This window comes from Rhinopithecus bieti, unplaced genomic scaffold, assembly GCF_001698545.2.
Source record: "Rhinopithecus bieti isolate Rb0 unplaced genomic scaffold, ASM169854v2 scaffold_12928, whole genome shotgun sequence".
Lineage (NCBI taxonomy): Eukaryota > Metazoa > Chordata > Mammalia > Primates > Cercopithecidae > Rhinopithecus > Rhinopithecus bieti.
The window spans coordinates 750,756-762,768 of record NW_016807614.1 but is presented as its reverse complement, the minus strand read 5'-3'; the positions used below and the strand labels follow the sequence as shown (position 1 = coordinate 762,768).

At 43.2% G+C, this 12,013-nt stretch overlaps 1 protein-coding gene across 1 annotated transcript in view; it reads right to left on the bottom strand.

Annotated features, from left to right (window-relative positions):
* The window catches only part of ERN1 (endoplasmic reticulum to nucleus signaling 1), an 89,752-nt gene that overhangs the window by 33,860 nt on the left and 43,879 nt on the right, over positions 1 to 12,013 (bottom strand). The window contains exons 3-4 of the mRNA XM_017882860.1: positions 5,466 to 5,499; positions 4,348 to 4,420 (exon numbers count right to left, since the gene is read on the bottom strand). Coding sequence (XP_017738349.1) covers positions 4,348 to 4,420; positions 5,466 to 5,499 — 107 coding nt within the window. The remainder of the gene's footprint in view (positions 1 to 4,347; positions 4,421 to 5,465; positions 5,500 to 12,013) is intronic.

Genomic DNA, 12,013 nt, shown 5'->3' with positions numbered 1-12,013 from the left:
TTATTATAATTTTACCAAGCAGTCTATTTCTATTACCTAATTCTGCTAAAAAGAGAGAAGCACTTTGCAGATGGGAGTTTTCCTAACTGAATACCAAGGAGAAGCGGCACCCTATGCTTCCACATCTACTTTGTTTTCATTTTTATTTTTTTGAGACAGGGTTTCACTCTGTTGACCAGGCTGGAGTGCAGTGGCACCATCTTGGCTCACAGCAACCTCTGCCTCCTGAGTTCAAGTGATTCTCCCACCTCAGCCTCCCAAGTAGCTGGGATTACAGGCATGTTGCCACTACACCCAGCTAATTTTCCACGTCTATTTTGACAAGCTCCTAGGTCCCCGAGCTCCATAAACATCCACTCCTTTACTTGACACCATATGCGGACGCCCCTCAAGGTCTCCTGTCCAGGGTGCTTCCCAGGGGTGACACAAACCTTTTATGAAAATATTTACACACATATGGAAAGTTACATATTCTTTGAAATTCCAAGAGTGGGAGAAAGAATTGTCCTGGCTTGGAATACAGAGCCAGAGCTGGCTAGACTGAGTAGAATGACAGTCCTCTGTAGAGCCCCATGGGAGAGAGCCACGACATTGATGCTGAAGGGATGCAACCTTGGTGCCAAGCTCAAGCTTCGAGGGAAAGAAGAAGTCGCCATTACAGGGGCAACACAAGAGTCTGAGGTGGAAAAGAGTTCTGATGTTTTCTTCAGTAAAAAATTCACTATTGAAAAACAAGAAAAATGGAGGCTTTTGGTTTTAAAGAGGAAGTTAAGATAGGTGCCAGGAAAAGAAACTTGAAGGAATCCAAATGTTTCAACTGCATTTCATCATAAAACTGATTCTTCTGAGTCTACAGCTGTCATCTGACGAGCTCTTTTGGTTAGTGCTCGTTTCAGTATACTTTATTTTTAGAACATTCTGTGTTCTTGAAATTGTTCTATAGATACCTGCTTTTATAGAAATGCCTCTACTGCATGGTCACCTTTTTCTCCAAGAAAGAAAAGATTTCTCTCTAGCTTTAATAAGCAGAGCTTTGCATGCTAAATAACTTGGATTTTCTCATCATCCCAACATTCAAACCAAGCCTCAGAGGAGGAAAAATGCTTCAGAGAGGCTGCAATGACTGGGTTTTGCCACGTGTTTCTGAGAATCAGAAAGGCACTGCAGATTGTCCAGTCTCCTGGAGTCCTGTGGTCTCTGCTTCAAGGCCCAAGCTTGGGAAACACTGTTTCTGGAGCTGCTAAACCACAACCCAGGAAGGAGCACAAGGGAGCGATGAAGGGAATCCTCTTTAAGAACCATCTCCAACACGAGAAGACTCGGCCCTGGACATATTCCTTCACTTCTCCAGGCTCAGTTTCCACACCTCTAAAATGGGGATATCACCCACAGGGCTGCTGAGAGATTCAAATGAGATAACTTATACAACTCACTCAGCCCAGTTTCTGGCAAACAAATTGCTTAAGAAATGAGGACTACAGAGCTGTGGAGAGAAACCGATGGAGAGCAGTGTTGAAGGTGAAATACACACAGCTCTACACAAGCTTGCCCTCCTCCCCTCTGTTTTGGTCACAAAATAATTTTAAAATACCCAAATAGAAGCCCACAATCCACTTACAGCCTAGACAAGTGGTTCTCATCCTCGGTTGCACATGAGAATTACTTGGAAGCTTTAAAAACTTCCTACTGATGCATAATACGCAAACAGAAAAGCACTCATCATCACACAGCTCAGTCAGTGTTCACAAAGTGAACATACCCACAGAACCAGCATCCAGGTGAAGAAACAGAAGCCCCCCTCTCTCTCAACCCCCTTTCTAGCCATAACTCTCCAGGGTAACTATTATCCTAACTTCAAAACAGCAGAGACTCGTTTTTCCTGTTTTTGGCTTTATATAAGTGAACGGCAGTGTGTGGCCTTTTTGGTCTGTCTTGTTTTGCTCAACATCGCGCTTGCGAGTCATCTGTGGTGTGTGTCGTCAGACTGTTGGTCCTCATCACTGGACATGCCTCTTCTAGAGTTGATTTTTCCACTGCACTGTGGATGTTATTTGGCCACTCTGCTTATTATAAATGGTGCTGCTGTACATTCGGGCACGTGTCCATTGGTGAACAAATGTGCATTTCTCTTTTGTTTTTTGAGACGGAGTCTCGCTCTGTTGCCCAGGCTGGAGGGCAGTGGCGCGATCTCAGCTCACCGCAAGCTCCACCTCCTGGGTTCACGCTATTCTCCTGCCTCAGCCTTCTGAGTAGCTGGGACTACAGGTGTCCACCACCTCGCCTGGCTAATTTTTTGTATTTTTAGTAGAGATGGGGTCTCACCGTGGTCTCAATCCCTGGCCTCGTGATCCGCCCGCCTCGGCCTCCCAAAGTGCTGGGATTACAGGTGTGAGCCACTGCGCCCAACCACAAACATGCATTTCTATTGGGTCTGTAACCTAGGAAGGCATTTCTGGGTCCTAAGGACTTTAGGACTTACTGCCAAACAGTTTTCCAAAACACTTGTGCCACACTGCACCTCCACCATCAGTAGGTGAGAATCCTGGTTGCTCTATATCATCACGACGTTTTCTTTTTCTACTTCCCTTGTTTTGGCCATTCTGGTGAGTAGCAGTATGGCACTGTGACTTTAATTTGCATTTAATAATGACTAATAAAATGGAACATCTTTTCATATGTTTATGACCATTTGGATATTCTCTTCTGTTATTCTTCCATTGGGCTGTCTTTTTTTAATGTACCATAGGATTTCTTCATATATTCTGAATATGAACTTTTGTTGGATGTGTTGGAAATACTTTCTGACCTCTTAAGAAGGAAAAGTTCTTAATTTTAATATAGTCAATATATTGATTTTTTGCTAAATTTATAGTGTTCTTTAATATCCTATTTAAGAAATCTCTACTCACTCTAAGATCACGAAGATGGTTCCATTACTTTTTTTCTTAAAGCTTTATTATTTTGCATTTCACATTTAGATGGGTGATCTATCTGGAACTGATTTTATATGTGTTGTGGGGGGTAGTAGTCAAGACTTTTATTCCTGTATGGATATCCCAATTGACCTATACCATTTATTGCAAAAACACTGTAAGCTGGGTGGTGGTGGCTCACGCCTGTAATCCTAGCACTTTGGAGGCCGAGGTGGGTGGATTACTTGAGCCCAGAAATTGGAGACCAGCCTAGGCAATATGATGAAACCCCATTTCTACCAAAAATACAAAAAATTAGCTGGGCGTGGTGATGTGTGCCTGTGGTCCCAGCTACTCAGGAGGCTGAGGTGGGAGGCTGGCTTGAGCCTGTGAGACAGAGGTTGTAGTGAGCCAAGATTGTACCACTGCATTCCAGCCTGGGTGACAAAGTGAGACTCCATCTCAAAAGAAAAGAAAAGAGAAAAGACAAGAAAGGACACTGCAGTGTCACCTTTGTCATAAATCAGGTGACCATATGTGTGGGCCTGTTTCTAAATTCTCGTATGTGAGGAGCTTTTAAAAAGTCCTGATGGTCAGGCACGGTGGCTCACGCCTGTAATCCCAGCACTCTGGGAGGCCGAGGCGGGTGGATCACGAGGTCAGGAGATTGAGACCATCCTGGCTAACACGGTGAAACCCCATCTCTACTAAAAATACAAAAATTAGCCAGGCGTAGTGTCCGGCGCCTATAGTCCCAGCTACTCGGGAGGCTGAGGCAGGAGAATGGCGTGAATCTGGGAGGTGGAGCTTGCAGTGAGCCGAGATCGCGCCACTGCACTCCAGCCTGGGCTACAGAGCGAGACTCTGTCTCAAAAAAAAAAAAAAAAAAAAAAAAGTCCTGATGACTTAGATCAATTAAATCGGGACCTTCTAGGATTAGGCTCTATGTTCTAGGTCCCAATGCTGTTTTTTCGAATTCCAGGTTATTACAAAGTATAACTAAGGCTGAAAACCACTGGTTTAGATTCTCAAATGGAGATGAGGATGGAATAACACATGACTCCCCTAAGGAGTCATTGGAAGGTGGGGCAGGTGGAGACAGCATTTCCCTATATCCCTCCCTCCTAAGGTGAGGGTCACCAGTTAGAGCAAACCCTGTTCCTAACATTACATCCTCCAGTGTATGGGCTGGGCCACGAAAACCTGCTGGTCTGCATCCATGTTTCTGAACTCTGGCACCACATTTAAAAGCTCATTTAAGAAGCTCTCTGAAAAGACTGATGCCCAGGCTCCCCTCTAGATCACCTGAATCAGAATCCCCAGGGGTTGTTTTTAAAAGCTCCGGGCGGGAGACACAGTAAGACACTGTGCAGACACACTTAAGGACTGCTGGTCTAGAACCCCTGGAGTACAAAAAGAAGCTAAATATACTCACCGTCAGGCCTTCATTATTCTTGCTTCCAAGCGTATACAGGCTGCCATCATTAGGATCTGGGAGAAAGGCAGGCCTAGAGATTAAATAATAAATATCAAAGATAAATTATAGTCCAGGGCATGGAACAATGTATCAAAGCCACGTGAACCCATGATGGAGGAATAGAGAGTGGGGGGTGGTTGTGTGTGGGTGTATAAGTGAGTATATAAGACAATTCCACCCACTATTCTCTCTCAATTCAACCACAGATAAATAAAATACCCCTATGGTGGTAAACACTATCCTCGACTGGAGAAAAGCAGCCTGAAAGGAAAAATCATACAAAACCACAGAAGATAAATCATCATTTGGTCAAAGCACTCTGGATGAAGGCAAAATATGTGGAAAGGACCCAACAAGTCCACTTTTCAATTTCTACATCAATTGTATATAGAACTTCAGCCATTAATATTTAATAGCATAGCGTGGTACATAAACAGGTAGAACAAATCTGCTTTTAGTTTTCAAGAGATATTTTTTGTTTAACTGGAGGCAATAAAAGCAAACTCTAACGGCTGGACATCAGAGAGAACCCGCCAAGGGGACAGATCAAGGTCTCTCCGTCAGTAGCTTCCCTTGAAGCAGATGTGAAGTGGTCTTTTGTCAAGCTAATCTGCTAAAGACTGAACTATAACTACAGTCCCTCAGAAACTCTTGGCTGAATTGTTCCTTTACTTAGGTTGTGCCATCATTTAAGGCCCTTACAGGCGCTATCCAGCTTTTACTCCAACACACGCTCTGCAGTAGCAGGTCACATTCACCTTTTTTCTCCATGATATGACACAGCAAAGAGGAAGAGGTCCAGTCCCCCTGAGGACTTTGGAAGTTTAAGCTCAAAGCTCAACTTGAGTTTCATCTCAAATAAGCCTTTTTAAAACCACTACCCTTCTCCCCCAGGAAACTGACGACCTCCTCCTCAATACAGGCTTTCATCATAGTACCTGTAAGACTTTATATGTCACTCACTGTTATTCCTCAAACTTACACATATATGCACTCCCAGCAATTGGCCTCATAAACACTGATTGAATGAAGAAGACTGAATTTAAGGGAAGTACTGAGCAAATCAGAAAACTTACTCTTCCACATGCGTTGGGACCTGTAGGACTGGATCTGTGCAAAAGAACAACAAAGGCATCATCAGAAACATCCCACAATGTCAAGATTCCCAGAGGCTTCCCAGGACCAGGTCAAGTTGTACTGGTAATAACTTTCTCCCCCATGTTAACTTACATGGTCTAGTGTACATGAAGGTTATATGCACGTCTGCATCATCATGCATATCTTTTAGAAAACATATCCACAGTGATGCAAATGTAAGCTCTTGGATAGTCACCGAGGCTGGATAGAGAACTGAGACCAGAGCAGAACTGCTTTCAAGAAACTTGCATATAACTTGGGAGATGAATGCAGAAGGAAGAACCAGCCACCACCCACAGTGGACAAGGGGTCAGAGCATCACTATCTGACACCTCAAGGACTTCTAAAACCTAAATCATTACCTTGTCCGATGCCTGGAGTAGCTCTACATATTCCCATTAGGAAAAGTAAAACTGGTTTAAGAACTGACTTTGATTGCATAGCAAATGGACACACCTCTTTGGAGCGGTAATCCTAGAGCCTCCAAGTGTTCATTCCCTTTAGCCCACCAATTGCATTTCTGTAAAATCTAATTTAAAGATAATATAAAGTATAGAAAATGGTTTTTGTACAACGATGTGTATGTAGCAGCATTACAAATGACCTACCCAATAATATGGTTAAATTACAGAATGTCCCCTGGGCAAAAAATTAAGGCTTCTAAGAGGGCTAATAAAGTTTTAAGACATAAACAAACCTACTACTATGTTCAGGAGAAAAGATAACATTGTACATACAGTATTAATGCAACTATGGGGAAAGGCTTCAATGTACCTAACTAGATGGAAAGATCAAAAATGCTAATTGTAAATGATCCTTGTTGGAAATGCAACTCCCCCCAACCTTTTCTATATCTTAAAATTTCTGCAAGAGCAGACATTACTTTTTAAATTGAGAATGTGTTTTTTTCTCTAAGTCAATTTTACATTTGCAGCAATTAATGGCAGAATTCTTCCCTCCCTAGATTTTCCTTGGCAGAAAGCAAGAGGAAGCTCCTGATTCCAGGGGCAGATGGTGGTGGCAGTGAGAGAGCATGAACACTGGCACAGCAGCACCATGTAGTGAGAGATCTATAAGTCCGCAGGCAGGAGATTCACAGCGATGAGGTATTTCCAGCAACCAAAACCCCACAGCCTTGCTGTACACAACTTAAGCTCTGGGGGCAAGAACAGCAAGTATTCTTATATGATTTTGTATGCAGAATTCCAGACTCTGTAGGCTCTGCTTGTGGTGACAGACAGCTGTCCAATCCATCCAATTGTTGGATGAAGGAAAATCTTTTAAGCCTTATCATATGTTGACTTTGCTTAAAAGCCCAGCTCCTATACAAAGGCATATGGTGTTCACAATAACAGGTACACACACCATATGTGGTCTGTGGGCAGCAAACAAACAATTCACTAAACCAAAAACACTTTAGGAAACAGGAAGAACTTTCAGTCAGTAAGCATATGTTTATCTTCCCCATTAATCACCTCTCAGTACACTCTCACAAACAGACTGATGCAAGAGACAGGAAATAAAGGCACACCACACTCATCCTACTCAAACAAGCTAGTCAAGGTGCAGTAACCCAGTTACCTTAACACGGGCCTGAAGCCATGCAAGTCAAGAAGAGCAAGAATATCATATTCCGAAGAAAACATGGCAGTAAATGGCATCTTTTTTGTTTGTTTCAGCCACTTAAAGGTATCACAGATAAACGCAGATTAAGAGGACGCAGCCAAATTCCAGCAATTCACCAGAAACAAGACATGGAGACCAATATGATTTAAATTCCTGTTCATAACCTGATCTTTGCTGTACAGTGTTTGCTCAGTCTCACAGACTTGTCTTCAGATGCAGATTTTCCTGGTTTTCTATAGTTTAGCCACTGGTCACCTGACACTGAGGCCTCAGGTCCCAGGATGTGCTCTGTACCAGGAAAGTTCCAGTTAAGATTCAGGACGTCGGCAGGAGACAGGGGAAGATTCCTGGGACAACTACATTAGTGTTTAAGAACTGTGATTTTTTTTTCTAGGCTTAGGAGAAGATAAACTCCAGTAGGAGGACCTTATGGTTGTCTTAGCATTTCCCATCCACTCAGTAAAGTAAGTACCTGGAATAAGCCTCTTCAAAGCTGCAGGCCAGGTAAAGACACAATTATTAAGACAGTTCTGACAGAGGCAGACACACTGCTGCTTGGCTTCTGAAATGTAACAATGACCTAATTCTGTAAATGTTTTTCTTTAAGAATCATCTGAATTCAAGATTTGCTTTAAAATACTACAGAAAATAATTATATGGGGGTGGGGAGGGCAGATAAAAAAATGACAGGCTGTTGATAACAGTTAAAGATGAGAAATGGGAACCCTGGGGTGTTATTTTACTACTCTCTGTACATACGCTTAAATTTTTTCATATTAAAAAAGGTTAAAGAGAAAATATTCGGAAAGTCAGCAAAATAAAACAAAGAGCATTATCTGAAAATGTGCAATGAAAGAACAACATGAAAAAGTGGTTTTGATTTAATAATGAGAAACTGGTATCAGGCAAGATTCTTGCTTTAAAAAAAAGTTTTCAGCCACGTGAAAAGAAATGCTGTCCTGCCTGTAGGGATGTAAACAAATACTGCTGTAAAATAAGCCACTATCTATATGGGGCCTGATAAGAATAAAAGCCAATGTCACCAAGTTGTTTTACTTTCAGAAAAAAAAAGTTGGGGGGAGTTACTTCACAAGTATAAAAAGTGGCTGTTATGTAAGGTAAAGGTAAAGGTAAGGTTATCTGGTAAAGGTACAGATATGGGAAAATGCAGCTGAAATAAAGGTTTGGTCTCCCGGGATTAACACGGGAAAGAAACAAACCTGCTCATTGATCCCCTGGGAGCAGTCACTGGCCTCAACTCTACTCCCCGGCCCCCATCGTGTGTCCAGCTGAGGCCTGGAATGGCACAAGCTTTATACCTGCAGGAACTGACATCCTGGGTGAGGTCAGGAGATGCTCATTGCTAGGTTATTGTGCTAATCTAAATCATCTCTTTAAGCTCAAATGACAAAACAGACGTCCACATCTTTCCTTTGTCCAAGTTCGTAAGGGTAAAGTTTTAAACATTTCTGTCCCCAAAAGCCGTGAATTTTGGTCCCCACTGCCTCCTCCACACAGGGAGGAACACTGCCAGCTTCTCCCTTCGGCCTTTCTTCTCACTCAGAGAGCACATGCCTCTCTTTAATTTCCACCCTAACCACAATGCTAGGCTCCCCTCTCCTGGGTCCTCTCTCCCGGGTCCTCTCTCTGGATCAGCTGGACACATCCACTACTTCCCACCAACGCCTCAGCCTCTGCTTGCCCAAGTCACACCCTCTATCTTTTGCCCCAGGCTGGCTTCTACTCCTGACTACCGTATTTTATTGACAGTACCACTATTCTCCTAGAAGACAGCCATGACTCAGACGACGCTGTTGACATCTATTTCTCTCTAACACATGCTACCAGTTGCCAAACTCTGTGGTCTACTTCGATGCCAATCATAGTTCTGTGTCCTGTTCCCATTCCCTTCAACACCATTGGAACCCTTTGTCTTCCCTCCTCTCCTAATCTGAGTGGTCTTTGGAATCAGACAAACGAAGGCGTAAATCCTGGCTCTGCCAATCACCAGCTGAGTGACCTTGGCAAAGTTACTTAAACTCGTGGAGCCTCAATTTCCTCATCAGTAAGGGAAAAAAGATAGAGATAAATCAACCTCACGGGGCATCTCTATGTGGATTAAATGTTTGTCAAGACTGTAAGTCAATGCTTTGACACTGAGTGATCCTTTGAAAGGCATAAATCAGATTAAGCTTCTCTGTCACTCAAAATCCTTTGGTGGTTCCCCATCTCACTCAGTGAAGGTCAGTGTTTACACAGTAGCTCAAAAATCCCAAGCAGTCCCTCCCTTTCAACCTGTCACCCTCTAATAATCTCCCACTATTTCTCACACACTCCATTCCAGCCATGCCGGCCTCCAAGTATTCAACAAGCACTGCCAGGCCTGCCCCTGCCTCGGGACCTTTGATCAACTGTTGGCATCTCAGAGAGGTCTCCCAAGATCACTTTCTACTGCCCAGGATTTCCAACCCTTCTTCCCTGCTTAATTTTTCTCTATGTCACTTACCACCTCTGTAGTTCTGCATATTTTATTGCTTACTTAATGCCTGACTCTGGCCACTGGGATTTATTTTTTTGTTATCTGCATCTTCCCAGGGATCTAAAACAATACCTGACACACAGGTGGTAACCAATGTATTTGTTGAATGGAGTAATTAAGTGTCATTTCCTGTCTTAGTCTGTTTGTGTTCCTATAAAGGAATACCTGAGGCTAGGTAATTTATAAAGAAAAGAGGTTTATTTGACTCATGGTTCTGCAGGCTGTACAAGAAGCATGGCACTAGCATCTGCCTCTGATGAAGGCTTCTGGCTGCTTCCACTAGTGGCAGAAGGCAAAGGGGAGCTGGCGTGCACAGAGATCACAGGGCAAGAGAAGCAGCAAGAGAGAGGGGAGAAGGTGCCAGGCTCTTTTTAACAACCAGTTCTCACAAGAACTAATAGGGTGAGGACTCACTACAGTGAGGACAGGGCCAAGCCATTCATGAGGGATCCACCTCCAAGACCCAAACACTTCCCATTAGGCTCCACCTCCATCACTGGGAATCAAATTTCAACATGAGGTTTGGAGGGTCAAATATTCAAACTAGAGCAGTTTCTTTCCTACTTCCACTCTTACCCAGCCTGGAAATCCATTGTTGATCACTTTTAATAATCCAGCAGATAAGCTCTACTCACCCTGAACCCAGGATCTGCATAGCAGTCCCTGTTCCTCCACCCAGGCTTCTGAGCATGGCTGTAGAAAATACTGTGATCATTTGTGGAGATACCATCATACACAATATCTCCATGGTGTGGCCAGCTAGGCCCCTGCAACTAGGAGATCCTGGCTGACTTCTGTTCTCACCTCTGTAGCTGGTATTTCAAACCACTCCTTGCCTCAAGGTCGCTGTCTCGCCACAAATGACTCTGCCTTCTGTGTTACAGGGGAAATTAAGGGAAACTGAGTGAGCTCGCTGAAACTTCCTACCCTTTGCCTTCTACATTTGCTCAGCTCCACCCTTCCTTTCACATCTCTATGAAGGGACGATGCTTTTGTCTTCTCACTCATAGGTATTTCACACTCACATTAGATCCTGTCTCCAAGGATCTTCAACTCCTCCTTTGCCTGTAAATACAAAAACCCCTTGGCTCTGCCCACTCTTCTGCACAGTCTCCTTTTCCTCCAAAATGCATCCATTTAAGTTTACAGTTCAATGAATCTTGAAAAACACACACACCCATGTAACTATCTTCACCATCAAGATACAGAACATTTCCATCACCCTAAAACATTTTTTCATATCTCTTTGGATTCAACACTCCCAAATCCTGCTCCAGATAAGCACAAGTTCATTTTGTTTGTTCTAAAATTTCACAAATGACCACATCATAGATACTCATTTGTGCCTGGCCTCTTTATTTCACATAATGTCTTGGATATCCATCCATATTGTTGTGTGTATCATAGTTCACTCTTTTTTACTGCTGAATAGTATTCTACTGTAAGAATTTACCACAATCTGTTTACCTATTTACCTGCTGAGGGACATTTGAGTTGCTTCTATTTTTTTGGCTGGTGTGAATAAAGCTGCTGTGAACATTTGTGTACAAGTCTTTATTTGGACGTATTTTCATTTCTTTTCTTTTCCTTTTTTTTTTTTTTTTTTTTTTTTTTTTGAGATGGAGTCTAGCTCTGTCGCCTAGGCTGGAGTACAGTGGCACAATCTCAGCTCACTGCAACCTCCACCTCCTGGGTTCAAGTGATTCTCCTGCTTCAGCCTCCCAAGTAGCTGGGACTACAGCATGCACCACCACACCCAGCTAATTTTTGTATTTTTAGTAGAGACGGGGTTTCACCTATTGGTCAGGCTGGTCTTGAATTCCTGACCTCATGATTCACCCGCCCTGGCCTCCCAAAGTGCTGGGATTATAGGTGTGAGCCACCGTGCCCCGCCCTATTTTCATTTCTTAAAACACTTAAGGAGGAGGACTGGCTGTATCATATTGTTTACATTTGGCAAGAAACTGACAAACAGTTTGCAAAAGTGGTAGTACTGTTTTATATTTCCACCAGCAACGTATTAGAGATAGCTGTGGAATTTTTAGAATGTTGATTCCTAGGTTCCTCCTCCAGGAAGCTGACTTTGTAGGTAGAGACAGGGAATTTGCCTCTATAACCCAAGGTGGGTGACTGAGCCATGCAGGGAAACTACACTGCTCCGAATCCTCTGTTCCACTTTCCTGCCTTCTTACCTTCCTCCACTCATTGCCCTCTGGCCCCTACTCTCAGAATAAGATCAGAACTACCACTGTCAAGTTCCCGTGACCAAAACCAACACTTGCAAATCCTCCATATGGCATCTGACGATGTTCTCCCTTGGAC